The sequence below is a fragment of the Lipotes vexillifer genome, unplaced genomic scaffold, assembly GCF_000442215.2.
Source record: "Lipotes vexillifer unplaced genomic scaffold, Lipotes_vexillifer_v1.1 scaffold1011, whole genome shotgun sequence".
NCBI lineage: Eukaryota > Metazoa > Chordata > Mammalia > Artiodactyla > Lipotidae > Lipotes > Lipotes vexillifer.
In genome coordinates, this window is record NW_006787698.1 from 1,989,422 (window position 1) to 2,010,389 (window position 20,968).

Sequence of the window (20,968 nt, forward strand, 5' to 3'; positions counted from 1 at the left end):
TCCCTAGTGGGGTTTCCGGCCCCGCACCCCGAATCACTCACTTTGAATGTTGGCCAGTATGAAAGTCCTGCTGGGGTCACAGCTGGGATCGGGTTCAACTAAAGGGGACTTCTTTTCTTTGATGTTTTAATTCTCAAAAGGATGCCAATCCCAACCCAAGTGCTTGAGAAAAGCTGCCAGAAGCGTGCTCTGAATTCCTGCGGCCTGTCCTACCTCCAAAATGCCGAACAAAGTTCCAGTTATGTTAAAGCAGAATTGAGGGCGTTTGGAGAAGGGGAAAAGGGAGGAGTGTGGGGGGGAGACAGGAGCTTTCCCTCCTCAGCTGTGCCCAGAAGCCGAGTCCCTGCACTGTCATCTCTTCCAGCCCCGTCCTGCCACTCAAAGCCACCCAGAGGCAAAGACCTTTGCGCCCTCCTGGCCTTGGGGCCTACGATCATGTGGTGTCCCCATCAGAGAAAGGTCTTATGCAGCTAAAATCAATAGGAATTAGTTGCTTTGCCATTTTGTCAAATTACCAATTTTTTTTTTTTATTTTCAAAAAGCTGATCACAGGAGAATTAGCTGAGAACATTTAGGGCATCCCCAATCCGGTGTCATTTTTTGGTTGTGGCTTGTTTGAGTACGAATTTATTTACAATGTGTATCCTCTGCCAGGAATGGTGGGTAGGACGTTACATACACTAAGCAGTTTAATCCCTGTTCCCCCCAAGGAGGGAGGCGCTGTCACCCCGCTTTCACAAAGGAAGAGACTGCCTTAATTTCCCTTCGCTGTGGAAGGACGTTTTTGCTGAGTGTAGAAGTCTAGATTGGCTCCCCCCTCTGCACCTTTTCGGCACTTTAAAGGTGTCAACTCACTGCTTTTTTTTTTTTCGGCCGTACCACGTGGCTTGCAGGATCTCCGTTCCCTGAACCAGGGACTGAACCAGGGTCACGGCAGTGAAAGCCTGGAATCCTAACCGTTAGGCCACCAGGGAACTCCCTGTTTGTTTTTAAAATGCCTATGAAGGTGACAAGCAGAGCAGGGCAGACCAGCAGGTTGACACACACTTACATGACTGTTGAGTAAACCGCTTTTGTGTGATGTGATCCCTTCGCTTTTTTGGAGGTTTTCAATCGCCATTTCAAGCTAAAGAAAATGTGCGCAGAAACAAAACAAAACAAAATGGAAAAAAAAAAAAAAAACGAAATCAGATGGTTAGCATTAGCCAAGATTTGTTTGTATTAATATCCAAATAAAGATCCGAGTGCCTACAAAATAGAAAGCAGGCTGGATGCAGGCGGGGGTGGGGGGGGGGCGGGGGGAATGGGTTAGGTCGGGGGCTGAAGCCTCAGCAGGAGCGTTGCTTCATCACGTGCAGAGGAGCCCAGGAGCCCGTCAGACACCAGCAGCAGATGGGGTCCTACTGTCTACACTGGCAGCTGAGTTTTAACACGTCAGCATGTGCACACGCACAACGGAAATACTTGGTCACTGCATAAGTTCAAGTGTAAGCAAAGCCAACATGATAACCGCCTGCTGCTCCCCAAATCCATCGTCTGCACTGGGAGAATCAGAGGACCACAGACCCGGGGACAGTTGATGGCACTGGTTTCCCGGCCAGCCTGCCCTGTCGCAAAGCCCAGGGTCTCCCAGCTGGAGGGCTTTGGGAAAATACCAGTAGGCCATGACCCCAGCCCTGCCACTGGGAGGCGCAGGACCCTGGGGCCACGGAGATGAGACAGCTGGCAGAGGGGTCCTCCTGGGGGAGGGCCTCTGAGATGGGTCCTGAGACCTCGCGGAAGCGAGGGCTGAGGGGCCATGGCAGGTCTATGCAAAGGAAGAGACACCCGGCCAAGTGTGGCAACCACCACATCTGAGCCCGACTTGTACATGAAAAATGCAAACATAAGCTCTGCTAGAGGCAATGACCCTTAAACATCCAGAGGAGGCAAAGACCAGAGACGACTCTGTAAAAAGCAGGCCCAACACTTTCAGAAAGTGCAGCTGGACCACTTCCCCAGAGCTGAGTTCAGGAACGAGGGGTTTATGCTTCGCCCCCCACCTCTTCTGACCACTGTTGAGAACACCTACTCTTGCCACTGCTATTCGACACTGTACTGGAAATTCTAGCCAGGGTCGTTAGGCCACGGAAGAAAATAAAAGGCATCCACACAGGAAAGGAAGGAGCAAAACTACCTCTATCTGCAGATAGCATGATCTTAAATATGGAAAGGATCTCCCCCAAAAACTATCAGCACCAGGGTTGCAAGATACAAGATCAATATACGAAAGTCAATTATATTTCTAAACAATGAACGATATGAAAATGAAATGGAGAAAACAATCCCATTTGCAATAGTATCAGAGAGAATAAAATACCTAGGAATAAATTTAACCAAGGAGGTGAAATACTTGTACACTGAAAAAACTATGAAACACTGTTGAGAGAAATTAAAGACGACCCAAACAAACAGAAAGATGTCCTATGTTCATGGATTGGAAGACTTACTATTAAGAGGGTAATACTGTCCTAATTGATCTGTAGACTCAATGCGGTCTCTATCAAAATTCTCTACAAAGCTTCCAGCTGCCTTTTCAAATGGACAAGTTGATCTTAAAATTCATATGGCGCTGCAAGGGACCCCGAATAACCAAAACAATCTCGAAAAAGAAGTACCAGGTCGAAGACTCATAAGCTCCCATTTCAAAACTGATTATAAAGTTACAGTAACCACAACAGTGCAGTACTGGGATAGGATAGACATATAGATCAATGGGATAGAATTGAGAGTCCAGAAATAAACCCATACATCTAGGGTCAACTGATTTTCAACAAGGGTGTTTAGACCAGTTAATGGAGAAAGAATACACTCTTCAACAAACGGTGCTGGGATAAATAGATAGTCACGTGCAAAAGAATGAAGCAGGACCCTTACCTCACAGCATATACAAAAATCCACTCCAAAAGGATCAAAGAACTACACGTAAGAGCTAAAGCTATAAAACTCTTAGAGGAAAACATGACGTAATCACATAAAATAAGGTTATCTCCATGACCTTGGATTTGGGAATAGAATCTTAGATATGACACCAAAAGCACAAACAAAAAATAAAAAGATAAAAACTTTTAAAAAAGATAAATTGGACTTCAGCAAAATTAAAAACTTCTGTATGTCAAAGGACACTATAAAGAGAGTGAAGAGACAACCCACGGAATGGGAGAACATATTTGCAAATCATGTATCTAATAAGGGTCTTATATCCAGAATATTACAAAGAACGATGGAGACTCAACAACAAAATGATAAAATGACACGATTAAAAAATGGGCAATGAACACCACATTGTTAATCAGCTACGCTCCAATGTAAAATAGAAAGTTTTAAAAAATGGGCAAAGGCCTGGAATAGGCATGTCTCCAATAAGCACATAAAAAGATGCTCAACATCATTAGTCATTAGGGAAATACAAACTAAAGCCACAGTGAGGTACCACTTCACACCCACTAGGTTGGCTATTATGAGGAAAAAGAAAAGTAACAAGTGTCAGTGAGGATGTGGAGAAACTGGAACCCTCCTCAGTTGCTGGTGGTACTGAAAAATGGTTCAGCTACCGTGGCAAACAGCTGTTAAAATATAAACTCAGTTAAACCACATGACCCAGCAATTTCACTCGACCCAAGATAATTGAAAACAGGTGTTCAAACAAAAACTTGCTCGCAGCAGCCTGATTCATAACGGCAAAAAAAGCAGAAAAATACAGTCACTGATGAATGGATAAACAAGATATGGTCCATACATACAAGTGAATATTATTCATCTCTAAAAAGGAATGAAGTTTTGACATATGTTACAATGTGGATGAGCCTTGAAGACATGATGCTCAGTGAGAGAGAAGCCAATCACAAAAGGCCACGTGTTGAGTGATTCCATTTGTATGGAACGTCCAAATCAGGCAAATTCAGAGACAGAAAGCAGATTAGTTGCCCTGGGGCTGAAGGAGGAGGGAATGGGAGGTGACTACTAACTGGTACAGGGTTCCTTTGGGGGTGATGAGAATGTTCTGGAACTCGACAGGGTAATGGTTACAGAGCATTGTGAATGTACCAAATGCCACTGAATTACATGATTAAAATGGTGCATTTTATGTTATGTGAATTTTACCTCAATAAAAACTATACAACTAATTAAAAAAAACTTTAGTCTTTCTTGCAATTTGAATGGATCTTTCACCCACATGCATGGTTTTGTAACAACATGCACTGGTCACTTGGAAAATATTGGTTCACTGAGTTTGCAGATCTTCCAAACGTTCATACATTTCATCACACGGTATTGAAAAAAGTCACAATGGTTAATATCACTACCAACAACTTCAGCAAGATACCAGTTTTCCAAAATTCTGTTTTTTTGTTTTTTTGGTCTGAGAACATATTGACAATAAAACCTGTCGTGTTTTCCTCGATATGTCAAGCGCACAACCGTTCAGTTTTGAGAAAATGTGTACCACATCTTCGAGTCTGCATGATCATAATTTGTCTGTCATCCTTTCAAGGAAAAATAGCGTTTCATGAAAAAAGTAGCTCATTCTGCTCACAAGCCATTTGCCCATGAGCTTTTCCTCAAGACTGTCATCGTAGTTTGGGAAGAAGCAGAAGCACTTTTCGTCACACAGAATATTAAAGTGTTCTCGAGGGCTGAGATCTAATAAGATTAATAATTTTTACTGGGCTTCATCAGGGAATTCTTTTTTTTTTTTTTTTTTTCAAAAACAGCACACCCCACAGAATCAAGTTCTGAGAGAAGGTGGCAGACTGAGCTCAAAATTATGGAGAGGAGAAAGGCTGGGAGTGAACGAACATTTTGAGATGGAGATTACAATTCAACCAAGCGGCCATATGTTCTAAGAATGTTTCCCTGGGATGGATCTTCTCAATCCAGAAAAAGACGAGGTATACTCTGGGAGTAAAATGAGTAGATTTGGAGAAAGCTTACAAAAAAGAAATCAGCTGTGCTAGCCCTGTGCACCATTATCACATGAATTTCTCACAACAAATGGTAAGGCTGGCATAATAATTCTCTTTCACAAATAAGGAAACTAAGGCAAAGAAAGGTTTGGAATTTGTCCAAAGTCACACAGACCAGTAGGGGTGCTGTGAAGGCTTCAGGTGAGTGGAAAGATTTAGTCCCCCAAATTTATGGCTTTTTTTTTTTTTTTTTACTGTGCGTGCGTGATGGTGACGATTACAGTGACTTCTAGAGAGTCTGATGTGTCTGCTCTGATTTGCGTGCGGCTGTGTCAGCCGTGCTGGTTTTGCATCGTCGGGGCAATGTCAACACAGGGAAAACAGCAACTAATGGGTTAGTATTGTTGTGAAAACAGTTTTGATCTCGTGGAGCTCCTGAGAGGATCCTGGGGACACCCAGAAGCTTGCCAGACATGTGTTAAGACTGCTGAAAATCGTGCAGTTCGGAGTACTGCGGGAAAGAATACAAATGAACTTTTGCTTTGTAAGACCATCCTCAAAACCCCAGAGCTATTAAATAGGGTCAGAACAAGCCCACTGATACCTTAAATTAACTTAATACACAGTGGAAGCTCCCAAGGTGTTCACTGCGTTTTAAAATTAAGACGTCAGGTAAACCTCTGAAGGTGATGAAGCTCAGGACAACGTCACCAGTCAGTCCCCTTAGTTCAGATGGAGGGGTTGGTGCCCGGGAGTTAGGACCGGAGGCGCAGCGCAGTGCATCCAGCAGAGGGCGCTGTGGAGCCGCCTCCCAGCTCCAAGCTGAGGCCGTCCAGCATCCTTCAAAAAGGAGCATCTCATGCTTGAAGTCTGGGGACTGGAGTGGGAGGCTTCCTTACAGACCTGACCGAGGGATTCTTACTGCACAAGTACAAAAGGCTTGATAAGCCCTCTCAGTGGCTGGAAAAGTTAGTGTTTAATCTTTAGATAAATGGAAATTAAATTTATACTTGACTGGAGTTTAATTTTTTGTTATTTGAAAAAATTTATCAAAGTGGTACCTGCACAGGCCCACATGTCAAACTGTAAGGAAGAGCCAAGGATAGATGCAGAGGTGCCCCCTCGCTACCCCAGGGCCAGGCAGCTTTCCCTAAAATCGTTTGTGTTTTCTGAGCTTCTCAAAGATTTCTTTCCATCTTGGTATTATGCATACACTTGTCTACCTATTCCTTGACTTATCAGGAGCGTCATCTTTATTTCTGATTGGGTGCAGTGCAGCCCATATTCCTTTTTATTGGCCGTTTAATTTCACTGGTTTCTGCTGCGTGAATTACTAGCGGAATGCCTGGGGAAAAGGGCACACACATATCATGCTTTAGGCATTCGGGAGAAAGGAGGGGAGAAAATGCCTAATGACTTGTGATCAAAGATACAGCGTTTCAAGAACTCAACGTGGTAGCAGAGCGCAGATAAGTTTTATTAACTCCCAAGTATATTAAAATTAGTCGGTTATTTAAAAATTTTTAAAGGAATTAAAAAAAACTCCTTTCCTTTCATATATAATCCTAGCAAAATTTTACCTGACATAAGGACTAGATTTGTGTCTTCTAAGTGAGGGTGGAGGTTACTTCTCCTCTGAATTCATTAGCGTCCATTCTAATGGCCATTCCATCTATAACACAATAACCCCATTAAAATGACGACTTCCCTGGTGGCACAGTGGTTAAGAATCCTCCTGCCAATGCAGGGGACATGGGTTCAAGCCCTGGTAGGGGAAGACCCCACATGCCCACGGAGCAACTAAGCCCGTGGGCCACAACTACTGAGCCCGCGTGCAAGGAGAAGCCCGCGCACCACAACGAAGAGTAGCCCGGCTTGCCACAACTAGAGAACGCCTGCGTGCAGTGACGAAGACCCAACGCAGCCAAAAAAAAAAAAAAAGACCTGCCAGGCCAAGGTCACCCTTGCAAAGGGCCAGCAATGACCAGTATCAAAGCAACACCTGTGGGCTTCCCTGGTGGCGCAGTGGTTGAGAGTCCGCCTGCCGATGCAGGGGACACGGGTTCGTGCCCTGGTCTGGGAGGATCCCACATGCCGCGGAGCGGCTGGGCCCGTGGGCCATGGCCGCTGAGCCTGCGTGTCCGGAGCCTGTGCTCTCCAACGGGAGAGGCCACAACAGTGAGAGGCCCGCGTACCGCAAAAAAAAAAAAGCAACACCTGTATCTCCAGGCTGGGTCTGCCATAATTTGATATCAGGACCACGCCTCCTGGGCCAGAAGTGGGAAGGGGGAGACGATGCTCCTGGAAAACCAGGGAGAAGTGGGGGTGAGGACAGAAAACTGCTGCAGTAAACGTCCTGTCCTAAAATACAGCTTATTATGTGACCATAGAAGGAGGAACCAAACGTTTAAATGTTTTATGAACACTTTTGGAGCTTTAGAGAAAATGGAGAGTATTTAAAAGAACCAAAGTGTCATGGCTGGAGTTGAGGGCAGGGATAGAAATCACGGAATTCCGCCTGGAGAAAGGAAACAGCTGCAGTTAAGGGCCAGGTGGGAGGATGGAGAGAAGGGCAGGGCTCACCACTGGGGAGACGGGGAGGCTGGCTGGGGGAAATGGGCATTTTCAATTTGTCCAGTTTTATTTTGCTAATTAAACATTAAAAGATGATGTAGTAATTTTATATGCACTTGCCATACAAAAACCCGATTAGGCCAGTGACATACCAGTCTCCTTCCAGGGCCAGGACTGGGGTGGCACCCATGAGGCGCCCAGGGCACCAAACTGAAGGAAGAGCTCATTGTCAAGGTCGTGCCATGGCAGGGTCAGCCCCCGGAGGGGAGCAACTCCCTAAATTTGGTGCCCTGGGCACCTCGCTTGCCCCGCCCCATCACAGCCACACCTCAGCTTCTCCCAGGCCTCCACCAACTCCCACCCAGGAGAGGAAGCTCCTCCCTGCCCTAACAGCCCAGTGTGCGTCCATGAGGGGGCGTGGCTGTGTGCCAATAAAACTTTATTTACAAAACCAGGGGGCCGGCAGGATTTGGCTGGAGGGCGGCACTCTGCCGCCTCTGCCCCCAGAGATTTACTAAGCAATTGTAAATCACTCACACAATTGCATTGTATGGATTACACTTTACGGCTAAACTGATTTTTTAACTTTTTAGGTAGAGAGGGGATCGTTGCACAGCACCATGGATGCCCTAAATGCTTTCAAATTATGCACTTTAAAATGGTTAATTTTATGTTATATGAATCTTACCTCAATAAAAAACGTATAAGGTAATGCATGCATGTGGTTAAAATTCAAATAGAAGAAAAAGGTATAAAAAAAGCAAGTCTTCCTCTTTCTACCTCACAGAGATCATCTTTTTTGGTAATCATTTTTAACAGCTAACATGTTTAGTTCTTCTTGTAGTTCCTAGAACTTTAAAAAATATAGTTCTACTTCTTAATTTATCAATTGAAAAATTTTTAACTTTTAAGACTGGAAATAACTCCAGATTGTAAAGAAAGTTGCAAAAATAGCACCAAGCATTCCCATATGCCCTTCAGCCAGGCTCCCCAAATGTCAACATCTTCCGTGACCTGGAAATTAACCCCCACTCAACACTGTTAACCGATCGGAATCACTTGATGAAAGTCCTGTTTGTGGACCAGGATCCAATCGGGGGTCACACACTGTGCTCATTTACATACGGAGCCACGAAAGAAAACAGTAGGAACATAAGGAACAGATGAAGGAAATTAGGAAGAGGCTTTTATTAGATGGATGACCCATGTAGCTCTTGACATGGTAAGTGGGTTTGTGTTACTCTAAACAGGATGATGACTTCTCTGGTGGGTTAACTGAGACTTTTCAGAATAAGAACCGGGGTGCTTTCCAGTACGCATTCTTTAATTTTGTCACTTAAAGCAGAGCAGAGATGAACTTTAGAAAGATCTTTCAAAGGGGCACTGCTCCCACCTTTGCAAAGAAACTTGCAAAACCAGATTCAAAAGTGATGATATTGGGACTTCCCTGGTGGCGCAGTGGTTAAGAATCCGCCTGCCAATGCAGGGGACACGGGTTCGAGCCCTGGTCCGGGAAGATCCCACATGCCGCGGAGCAACTAAGCCCATGTGCCACAACTACTGAGCCTGCATTCTAGAGCCTGTGAGCCACAACTACTGAACCCGCGAGCCACGACTACTGAAGCCCGCGTGCCTAGAGCCCGTGCTCCGCAACAAGAGAAGCCACTGCAATGAGAAGCCTGTGCCCTACAATGAAAAGCAGCCCCCGCTCACTGCAACTAAAGAAAGCCCGTGCACAGCAATGAGGACCCAATGCAGCCAAAAATAAATTTAAAAAAAGAAGTGATGGTATCATTAGATGTTTGTCAAAACCCACAGAACGTACAACATAGGGTGACCCCTGATGTCACCAAGGGCTTTAGTTAATAATGATAATGGGTCAATACTGGCTTATTGACTGTAACAAATGCACCAAACTTAGATGTTAATAATAAGGAAAACTGCGTGGGGTACAGGGTGGGGAATTCTCTGTACATCTGCTCGATTTTTCTGTAAACCTGAAATTGCTCTAAGAGAAAGTCTGTTAAAAGGATAAAAAGTGATGATGAATTATTTATTTATGGCCAACCCACGGGGCTTGCGGGATCTTAGTTCCCCAACCAGGGATTGAAACCATGCCTCCTGCAGTGGAAGCACCGATTCTTAACCACTGGACTGCCAGGGAAGCCCAATGATGAATATTTTAGAGAAAAAGCGGATGTACTATTGGCGAAACTCCTTTATCAAATAATGTGCTTTTGCCGGCAAACGTTTTGCTCTTGTGGTTGGACAAAAGCTCTGTGCAGGGGGCGAGGAAGCTTCTAGTGAATGCCCAGTAGGCGTGTGTGTTCGTAGTCCAGTCAAGATATCCTGGGTCTTCCCTGAAAACACAGGATCCAGAGATGAGCTGCTTAGCGGTTGGCATCCATCGTGAGCTGTGATGCTGCATGGATGGTGCACCAGCCCCATGGGCCACCAGGAAGGGTCGCCGTGAGAATGGAGGTGCCCGAGTGGGAAGCCAGTCCACACACAGGGAGCCGTGGATGGCCCAGGGTTCCCGCTGGCCTTGACTCAGCACTCAGGACTGAAGCAGGTCCCTTACAGACACATCCACTCGAAGCGGTCGCAAGACCATCTTCCCAGCGAGCTGGATACAGGATAGAAGATTCGTCTCTTCTGTATCCACATGTGCTGGTGGTCAGAGTGAAGATGCTCACTGGAGTTTCGAAAGCAGGAGCTGCGCTTCTGATGACTCAGCAAAGAAATGCCTATGATTTCAAGTGGCACATCTCAGGGATGTCTGCTGTAGCTTGAACACGGCAGAACTTGAACCTATCATTCCAGGGCCCCAAGTATTGTGACTGGGGCTGGGCTGCTGAGACTCTGCTCCACACACCCAGACAGGAGGATTTTCCTCACTTGGGGGTGGAAGACATTGATGATGCTTTCTTAGGTGTGTTTGAAAATCACATCAGATGCCACAAAGCTTACAGAAGCTGAACGCAACCAGAGAAAGATGGAACCCATGTGCCGCCATCCTCCAAGGTGAAGCGCTGGCCCTTCCAGCTTCTATGTAGCTCTTGCTTATGCACCAGTTGTCTGGCCTGCCTGAGCGGGGTCACCAGGGCAGGCAGCCCCCAACCTCCGTGGGACTGGAGCACCCAGGGCCACCACTGCCTATGTGCTGGCCCTCTCTGACTTCCTGGAAATGCAGAGTCCAACGGGTCTTCACCAGACCAGGTCCCAGAGCCCTGATGAGACATTGCAATGGTACATCCCCTCACGGAGAGGGATGCTGTATTTTTATCATCTTCAAAATTGGATAGATGATTTGTCTTCATCAGCTTCCACTGCGTGGCCCAGGGGGGCCGCCTGCTTGGGCATGGTGGCAGGGGGGCTTTTCCTCATGCAGCCCCGGTGCCCCCAGAGTCTCCCCTTGTTACAACCCAAAGAGCATACCTCTCAGCTTAGCATCTCTGCTCCATGGGGTCAAAAAAAAAAAGCACAACAGGAAAAGTGATCAAAAACTTACTATTTGGGCAATTCACTTCTAAGATTTCAATACTGATGAAATTTTAACCAGAAATGAGATTCAAACAAATGTGTCACTGAACGTCTGAAGTCCCTCACTGGGGCTGCAGGTGCCGATTTGCTCTGGTCTTTGTGCTCTGTTTGCAGGATTAACTTGAAGTCCCTGGAAACACAACTCTGACATGAGAAAACTGATAGACGTGAAATGCCAGATCCAGGAGCCATCATTATTTCTGTCGCAACCTCAGGGCCAGTCCTGTTCCTGGCTCTTGGTTGGATCTCTGCTGATCCTTGTGAGATGTCCCCACACCAAAAGCAAGTCAAAAAACCACAACAGAGCAGAGGGATTCTGGAGGCAGATCCTCATGCAAGGTGATAACTCCTGGAGCTTTGGGGGCTGGGCGGGGGCAGGGTGCCAAAACACAGCCTGTTCATGGATTTCCAACTGATTTAAAAACTCGATTCTTCTAGTGCAACCCAGACATCAGACTACAGTAACCAGGCGGCCCGGGGTCTGAGCTGCACACTTGTTTCCAGGGAGGCAGTGTGGACTGCAGAGAATATCATGACCTGTGATCTCAGTAGGTCTGTGACCTGAGACCCTAGCTTATTCACTATTATGAGTTGATGCAGTTTGCTGATATGGAGACGTCACACTCGTGAAACAATGTAGTCTGTGAGGAAGGCTTCTGATCAACGGCAGCTCTACACTCAGGTCTGCCAGCCAATCCTCTGAGGGTGTGCTGAGCACCCTGGAGGGCCCAAGTGAGGCAAGGGACAGGCTGGTGCCCCTGGGATGGACTGGCAGGCACCACCCCACAGTCACTGCTCTAGACAGCAAATGACTTCTCTCCATGCCTGTCCTCAGAGCCAGGTCCTGGGGAGCACCCTGGACATAGAAAGGGAGAGAACAGCTAAGCTCAGAGGGCCTCTAATGTCAGGGTGACCCAGAAACACATCAGGACCAAGAGAACAGGGATGAGGCTCGAACATCATCTTCTATTTCAGATTAAGCCCACACAAAAATAGGAAGTTTTTTTTTTTTTTTTTTTTTTTTTGGTTTGGTAAGTCCGCTGCGGGAATTAATGACAATTGTCAAAGTCTGAGAAAATGTTATAATCCAATGGGTAACACTACTTGTCATTTAAAGGGAAAAAAAAGCTAATATTTCTTTTAAAAACCAACTAACCTCCAAGCATCTTGAAAATTAGAAGATAATCACGTAAATATAAACCAGTCCAACTATGGTTATGCATTGTTTGGGCAGTGCCATAGTCATTAAGACAGGGTACAAATTCATGCACTGAAGGAGAGCTGAAATCAAAATATGAGATATCTGGGAAAGAATATTAAGTTTACACGGGGATTGAAGGCCTATCTCAAATTATTTGGTTGAGTACCAGAAAGATATACTTACTGGCCTCTCAGGTTATGAAAGAGGTTATTATGAAAAAAATGCCAACTTATGTCCTCTGTTCCCTTTCTGCCCACAGTATACAGTATTTAAACACATTCACACCCCTGCTGTATACCTACTATGTCCCCGGCACGTGGGATCCTCCCGGACCGGGGCACGAACCCGCGTCCCCTGCATCGGCAGGTGGACTCTCAACCATTGCGCCACCAGGGAAGCCCAGGAAGTTATTTTTTAATTGACAATCAATCAATAGAATCCATCACATTCGTAGTCTAACGAAGAAAAAACACGTGATCATATCAATAAGGAAAAAGCATTTGACAAAACTCAACATCCAATTACGATAAAGACTCTCAGAAGACTAGGAATAGAAGGAAACTTCCTCAACCCGAAAAAAGGCATTTGTGAAAAACATACAGGTAACATTACACTTAGGGGTGAAAGACTGAAGCTTTTCCCCTAAGACTGAGAACAAGGCAAGGATGTCCACTCTCACCACTCTTACACAACATCGTGCTGGACGTTCTAGTCAGTGCAATAAGGCGAGAAAAAGAAATAAGAGTCATCCACACTGAAGAAGAACTAAAACTGTTCCTATTTGCAGACCACAAAAAACTCTTAGAACTGAAGACTGAGTTCAGCATGGTCACAGGAGGCAAGGTCAAGGACCAGAAATCAACCATACTTTCGTACACTAGCAATGAACAGCTGAAAACTGAAATTTCAAATCAGTACCATTGAAAATGGCTCCAGGGGTCCTACCTGGTGGTCCAGTGGTAAAGAATCCGCCTTCCAATGCAGGGGACGCGGGTTCGATCCCTCGTCAGGGAACTAAGATCCCACATGCCGTGGGGCAACTAAGCCCGCGCGCCACAACTACTGAGCTCGCGCGCCTCCACTAGAGCCTGCGTGCCGCAAACTACAGAGCCCATGCGCCCTGGAGCCTGCGCGCCACAACTAGAGAGGGAACACCCGCACACCACAAGAAGCCCGCGCGCCGCAACGAAGAGCCCGCATGCTGCAACTAAGACCCGACATAGCCAAAAAAAAAAAGCTCCAAAACCAAAAAATACTTAGGCATAAATATAACAAAATAAGTACAGGATCTGCATGCTTAAAATGACCAAATGCTGATGAAAGAAATCAAAGAAGATCTAAATAAATGGGGAAAACACACCACATTCATGGATTGGAAGACCCAACATAGTAAAGATGTCAATTCTCCCCAAATTGATACACAGCTTTAATGCTGTTTAATCAAAATCTCACTAGGAATTTTTTTGGAAATATAGATAAACTGATCTAAAATTTATATAGAAAATTCTAAATTTATATAAATAGCCAATACAATACTGAGGAATAAAGTGAGAGGAGCCAGTCTGCCCATTTCTGAGACCGACTAAAGCTGTCATAATTAAGACAGTGTGGTATTGGTAAAGGGACAGGCACATAGATAAATGGAACAGAACAGAGTGTTCTGAAATAGGCCAACGGATTTTTTTTGGCTGCATTAGGTCTTCATTGCTGCACGCGGGCCTTCTCTAGTTGCGGCGAGCGGGGGCTACTCTTCATTGCAGTGTGCAGGCTTCTTATTGCAGTGGCTTCTCTTGTTGCAGAGCACGGGCTCTAGGTGTGCGGGCTTCAGGAGCTGTGGCATATGGGCTCAGAAGTTGTGGCTCACGGGCTCTAGAGCGCAGGCTCAGTAGTTGTGGCACACGGGGTTAGCTGCTCCACAGCTGCTCCGGATCTTCCCGGACCAGGGATCGAACCTGTGTCCCCTGTACTGGCAGGCACTCTTAATCACTGCGCCACCGGGGAAGTCCCAGGCCAATTGATTTTTGACAAATGTGGAAAAGCAATCCGATAAAGGACAGTGTTTTAATGATGCTGGAACAACTGGTTGTTTCATAAGCATAAAAATGAACCTCAACATAAACTTTACATCTTATACAAAAGTTAGCTCAGGATGAAGCGGAACTAAATGTAAAATGTAAAACTATAAAACTTTTCAAAGAAAACAGAGAAGAAAATGTTCACGACCTCGGGACAGGTGAAGAGCTCTCAGGCATGACATCAAAAGCACGATCTTTCCAAAAAAGAAAAACTGCTAAATTGGATTTGATCAAAATTATCGGGAAAAAGTTTTTTTTTCTTTGCAAAAGACACTTAAAAAAAAATTTTTTTTTTTAAATTTTTGGCCGCAGAGCACAGCATGCGGGATCTTAGTTCCCCAACCAGGGGCTGAACCTGGGCTCCCTGCAGTAGAAGTGTGGAGTCTTAACCACTGGATCACCAGGGAAGTCCCCCAGAGACACTCTTAAGAGAATGAAAAAACACTTTAAAGACTGAGAGAGAATATTTGCAAATCACATAACCGGCAGGGGCCTTGTATCCAGAATGTACAAACAATTCTCAAAATTAACAGTAAGAAAACAAACAACACGGTTAAAAAAATAAACAAACTTCAACTGACATACCACCAAAGAACATACATGAAAGGCAAAGCCCCTGAACAGGTGCTTGCCATCGTTAGCGACTACGAAAATGCATAATGACAACCACAGTAAGATAACACCACACACCGATGAGAATAGCTGAAAAGAAAGATGCTGACAACACCTGAAAACAAAAAATGCTGGTGACGAGGTGGGACTAGAGGAACTCACACCTGGCTGGGGGAGCTCGAAATAGAACCCTCCCCCGGGGAAAACACGGGTGGGTTCGGATAAAGTTAAACATAACACTTACTGTAGGAGCCAGCAATCCCATTCTAGGTATTGACTGACCCCAAAGAAAGGAAAACATGTGTCTATACATGAGAGGGCTTCTAGCTGTTTTATTCACAATCACGAAAAACTGGAAACAGCCCAAATGGCCCCGCAGCTGGTGAATGGATGAACGAGCCGTTAGGGTCACAGAACATGACTCAGCAACAAGAAGGAACCACTGACTCACAGGACAGCTGGACGGGATCTCCAGGCTCCACACTGGGTGAAAGAAGCCGGTCACAAAAGGTGTCTCCTGGATGATCCCCTTTATACGGCATCCCCACAGAGACAAAAGTACAGTGACAGAGAGCAGACCCACGGGTGCCAGGGGTTGAGGGTGAGAGGAGGTCTCTCCGAGGGAGTTTTGGGGGTTATGCAACCATTCTGTGTACTGATGTGGGGACAGATACCCGAGTCTGTACGTGAGTCAAAACTCATGAGTCTGTGCAGCCCACACCGTTCACTTTACTCTGTGCTAATTTAAAAAATAAAAGTAAACATGGGAAATACAGCTTTCAAAGCAGATACATCTTTAAAGCAGGTAAGCCACCGTTTTGGACAGAGGTGTGGGGTACCAGTCCAGTATAGCTCTGCTTGGGTTCAGCCCAGTTTTTGCGGGGATGGGTTGATCTCCGCCTGGGAGAGAGGCTGATGACGATGAGGACGGTCATGGTGGACCACCAGCGGCAGCAGCATCTCCCAGCACTGAGCTGCCTCCCCATCTACAACGCTCCCAGCACCGGCTACAGCCATCTACCCTCTGTCTTTACCAAGGGAGGACCCGAGGTTCAAAGACGGGGGCACTTGTCGGAGCCTGGTGGGGTTCCGACGCCCGTGCTCCCGGCTGCCTTCTACTCACCGTCCCTGCTGCTGCCGGGAGTCTATTCAGGGCCTAACCTGCTGCCCCCGAGAGCCTGGGAGGTACATACCGTAGCGGGTGATGAGCGGGATGTGTGCGCCAGGGAGTGCCGGGTGCCGTCCATGCCCCCGTGGATGAGGTAGGCTCCCGCGCCGGAGACGATGGGGCTGCCCCCGACATCCATGGTGATGCCCACCATGCTGTGGGCAGGGACTGCGGTCGGGGAGGAGCCTGCCACGGTCACCTGGGCACCGCCTGGGGCCTCGAAGTACGACGCGGAGCTGCTGGGGGCGTACATCTGGGGTTCGGGGTTGTAGGCATACGCCGTCCGCCTGGCGGGAGAGAGAAGGCTTCACGTAAACGCCGGAAACCACGGCGCCGAGCACGTGGCTAAGTCAGACCCGGCTGTCAACACAGCGAGTACACAGCCATGGTCTCCGAAAGCATTCGGGATCCCAGCTGATCCCTCAGCAACTGGTCATTTACAAACCGCACGTGCAAAGTGCACTGGATGGAGGCGGGGCTTGGTGGGTGGAGCGGGGCTTGGTGGGTGGAGCAGGGTTGGACCTGACCGTGGTTACTGGAGGTCTACCCCTGGGATAAGACCACGTAGAGCTGTACACACACACACACACACACACACACACACACACACTCGTGTGCACACGTGCGCCTAAAGGCTGTGAAGCTGAATATGGCCCGATGTGGTGCCCTGGTTTTGATACCATCCTGCAGTCATAGAAGATGTCACCACCGGGGGTGCGGAGGCTGGGTGAAAGGTACAAGGGACTCTGGGCTAATTTTGCAACTTCCTGGGAGTCTCTAGTTCTTTCAAACCAGAAGGTTTTTTTTTTTTTTTAAATGTAATTGCATAATAAAAAGAATGTCTAAGGGATTCCAAGAATTTGGAAATCCTTTAACATCTGGATCAAATCATTAACCATGTCGGTTGATGTACATCATCCGGCCGCTGTGAAAGGCGGTCAGTAGGGGTTTTTCCTCAGGGGTGACTGAGGGAAGGCCCCTCTGGGGGACAGGGCAGCCTCTCCGACCCCCGGGGGACGTCCTGTCTGACCGCAGTGCAATCAAACCAGGATGCTGCTGCGGAGGGTCCCCCAGAGCCTGCTGGGGGTTCACAGGCTTCACACGCGCTCCTCTGGGTCAGTGTGTGTCATGCCTTCAGTGTTGTGCTGGGGGCGCCCATGACTCCAGCAATCACATCTCTTTAACCACAACCAAACCCTCCCGCGCCCTCAGGACGGGAGTCGTGGAAACCAGAGGCAGAAACAAGCAAAAGGACGCGCGTCCCGAGCACAGTGAGCTTCTGGGAAACGCATCATTTTATGCCCCAAGCATCACGGAGTTTGAAGGAAGAAAACCCTAGACGTCCTTGACAAATGGAAGATCAAGTTTTACCAACATCAGGAAAAGCCAGAGGTTAACAGAGGCCAGGATGAAAAAGCAGAGATGGACACGGTTTCTGGATTGCAAAGGATAACTTCAGACTTAGAAGGTGGATTGGTTTTTTTTGTTTGTTTTTAAAGACTGCCTTTTCTAGAAGTAAAAGTATAACAGTCTGTGATTTCTGAAATCTCCACCAGGCTGTGATGTCCTTATGCCATTGGAATAGTTGGGACACATCACCCGAAGGGTAAGGGAAAGGATTTTGTGTAAACACATCCCCAAGGGAGCTCAGTGGGCATCGTGAAAGAAGGTTGGGATGTGGCCTACAGTTGGTTCCCTGTGAGGCCCCTTTTGGGGGAGGGGGAGGACACCACGTACAAGGCTCCGTTGGTGTAGACGGCGTCCCCCCCTTCCACGTACTGCACCTGGGGGGGATACACGTGCTGCACGGGCTGGACCTGAAACAACAGCAGATACTTGGTGTTACACGGAGTCTTCCTTGCTCAGGATTTCCAGACTATTCAGGCAGAAATATCTCCTATTGCCTATTGTGAACACTTAGCACATCACAGTTGTCCTGCCCCCAGCTGGCACTTCTAGAAAGAAACCAGGGGAGACAGTCACGTCAAAGCCATGTATTCCGGATGAGCCCACCGCAGTGGGTCTGGGCCCCTATTCTGTGCGGGGAGGAGCCCAGCTCAGAGCAAAGGTGCAGAGCAGGGCTGGGGGGATGCCTGCGACCTGCTGGCCACTGGGCAGAGGGGCCAGTCTTGCTGGACAGCAGACGCCAGAGATGTGGACGGAATGCGGACCTCGGAGCGCCCGATGCCCCCATGGCCCCTTGGCAGGGGAGGGGGCTCAAGCTGCTCATACGCTCCTCCGCCTCCCTGCCACTCTTTTCGGTGGCCCTGGAGGCCATCCCCAGCAACGGGTCGGGGTCCTGGGAGCCACGCTGGAAGAGACTCTGAAGGTCCGACCAGAATCAGCAGGTGCGCTGTGCCTGGAGTGGGGCGGGGGGGGGCATGGAGGGAGGAGGCCGGTGGGAAGACCCCTCCCTCGTCGGTCAGTTCACAGCCTCAGCTGATGACCCCCAAGGGACTCGGACCCTGCTGGTGGAGGCCCAGAGCTCTGTGTGCAGGACTTCGGGACCCCACCGCAGAGGGAGGCTTAGCGGATCCCTGATTCAACCTTGTTTGGGGGTGAGAAAATCAAGGGCCAGTCTCATCATGCCCTCTCTGTAGGCCTTCTCATGCAGCAGCAGGACAGGGCCGATTCCCACCTCTGAGGACAGCCCAACCCGGGGGACACATGCACACACACAACCCCCTTTGTCTTAGCGGACTGGGTAAGAGCAAGAGGTCAGCCCCAAAGTCTGGGTGGCCCAGGAGAAACAGCGGGCACAGGCCCAGCCCCACAGAGGAGGGCAAGCTTCTGGAATCACAGGAGTCGTGGTCGCCCCTCCCTCAAGGAGCTAAAGCAGGGCCGCTGGTTCCCTGCTAGCCCCCCACCCCCACCCCCATGCCTTCGCTTCTCCCCTAGGACCCCGAAAATCACACAGCACCAGGCAAACATCTCTAAACACCCTACTAATCTGGGCAGGAGCCCCTCGAAGTGAGAGGTGTGTCCTCTGGGGTCTTGCCGTCTCCATATTATGCTCCTGGTCCCTTTCGGGCAGGAGCCTGAACGAATTTTAATTCAGCATCTTACAGAGCAGGAGTTGGCAAATTCTGGCCCTCGGGTCAAATCCGGCCCGCCTGTTCTTATAAATAAAGCTTTATTGGCACACAGCCACACCATTCCTTTATGACTTTCGCGAGTGTTGCATGGTTGTGCCAGAGACCATCTGGCCTGCAAAGCCAAAAAAGAAAAATGTACGGCTAGGCCTTTTCCAGAAAAGGTCTGCCAACCCCTGCTCAGATCACACTGCCTGTGTGAGCTGATGATCTGGGCTGCAATTTGGCTGGTGCGCCCACGCATTCAAGCTTTCTTCTCAAATCATTTAATTTCATAAGAAGTGCCCGTCTGAGGGTCCAGCACTTGCCTGCAGATGAGTTTGCCTCCCCAGGGGGCTCCGTGCTCCTCCAATCCAGAAACCTCCTCTATCTGCCTGTGTGTCTACCGCTGCACCCCATGCTCTATCTAGGGGCTCGTCTGTGCCCCAAAGGCTGAATATCTGAATGAATGAAAGATCATAAGTTTTCTTCGCTTGATGCAACCTATCTGCAGCAAAAGACTTTTTTTTTTTTAACACAGCTTCCAAAAGAACTTTCTGGTAAGGAACTGAACATATCAAACGAAAAGGAACAGCGACAACAGAAAAGCATGCATCATCGTTCAGACAGGGCTCCAGGGTGCTACGTGCCAACCTCGTCCCGAGTCACCTGTGCTGTGGTTACCTGCTGCGCTCTGGGGAGGGAGATGGGCTGCATCTGAGCCCCCTTGGGAGCCGAGCCTGCTGCCTGGACCAACACCCTCTAAAAGGGAAGGAAAGAGGACATTTAGGCTTGTCAGAGGTTAGTCCTGGAAACAAACACAGGTCACAGCTCAACTGCGCCCACTGTCGCTTTATGGAAACATAGCGGGATGGGTAGGAAAGGAGAGGTGGGCGCACACACACGTGGCTCAGGCTGACTTAGGCGGGCACAGTGGGGACTCGAGCACACGTGCACACACGCGCACACACACACACACCCAGCAGCTTTGCCTCCTTGGGGTCTACAGTCATCAAGGTGACATGGGCTGAGAGCTGGATGCCGAGGCCGGTCGTCCACACCACCTCCTCCACCGGACGAGCTGGGTCACACCCCACTGTTTCTCAGTACCCCCTGGACCTGCCCCCATTTTACACACGAGGGAAAAGGAAGCCTAGAAGGGTCAAGGCCAGGTCGATGTCCTGCGGCCTCAGCATCAGAAGTTCTACAACCCAGACTCAGTCCAGGCCCCTCCTGGACTCCAAGACTGCTCTCTGGGCCCCTGAGCCGTCTTCCCAGTGTGGCTTTGTCACTTGGCCTGGAGGACTGGTTGGACATACAAAGCTAGGAAAACATGAAGGATCAAAATGTACCCTCAAGGTGAGGGAGGAAAAAGAGCGCTTTGTTTCTGTAAAGCCTGGGCTTTGGAAGTCATCAACTGTGAGTCTACGATCGTCCCACTTGGACCCTAAGTATCACCAGTTGTGGTGATTCTGCGGGGCTTGGCTTTATAAACACCACTGTTCTAATAAGGATTCAATACACTCGGCCCTCCAAAGGCGAAGAGAACACAGATGGTACAGAAATCAATAGGATGGATGGATAAACCCACATGGGAACATCACTCAGCCAGAAAAAGGAGAGAAGCAATGACACTCGCTACAATGTGAATGGACCTTGAGAACATAATGCTCAGTGAGAGAAGCCAGGCACCAAAGGCCACACAGTGTGTGATTCCATTTATATGAAACGTCCAGAACAGGCAAATCCACAGGGACAGAGAGTGCATTCGTGGTTGC

General features: G+C 48.1%; 1 protein-coding gene across 1 annotated transcript in view; it reads right to left on the reverse strand.

Moving 5' to 3' along the window:
* The window catches only part of RFX2 (regulatory factor X2), a 46,261-nt gene that overhangs the window by 23,531 nt on the left and 1,762 nt on the right, over nt 1–20,968 (reverse strand). The window contains 4 exon segments of the mRNA XM_007460564.1: nt 1,052–1,126; nt 16,145–16,406; nt 17,857–17,936; nt 19,860–19,952. Coding sequence (XP_007460626.1) covers nt 1,052–1,126; nt 16,145–16,406; nt 17,857–17,936; nt 19,860–19,952 — 510 coding nt within the window.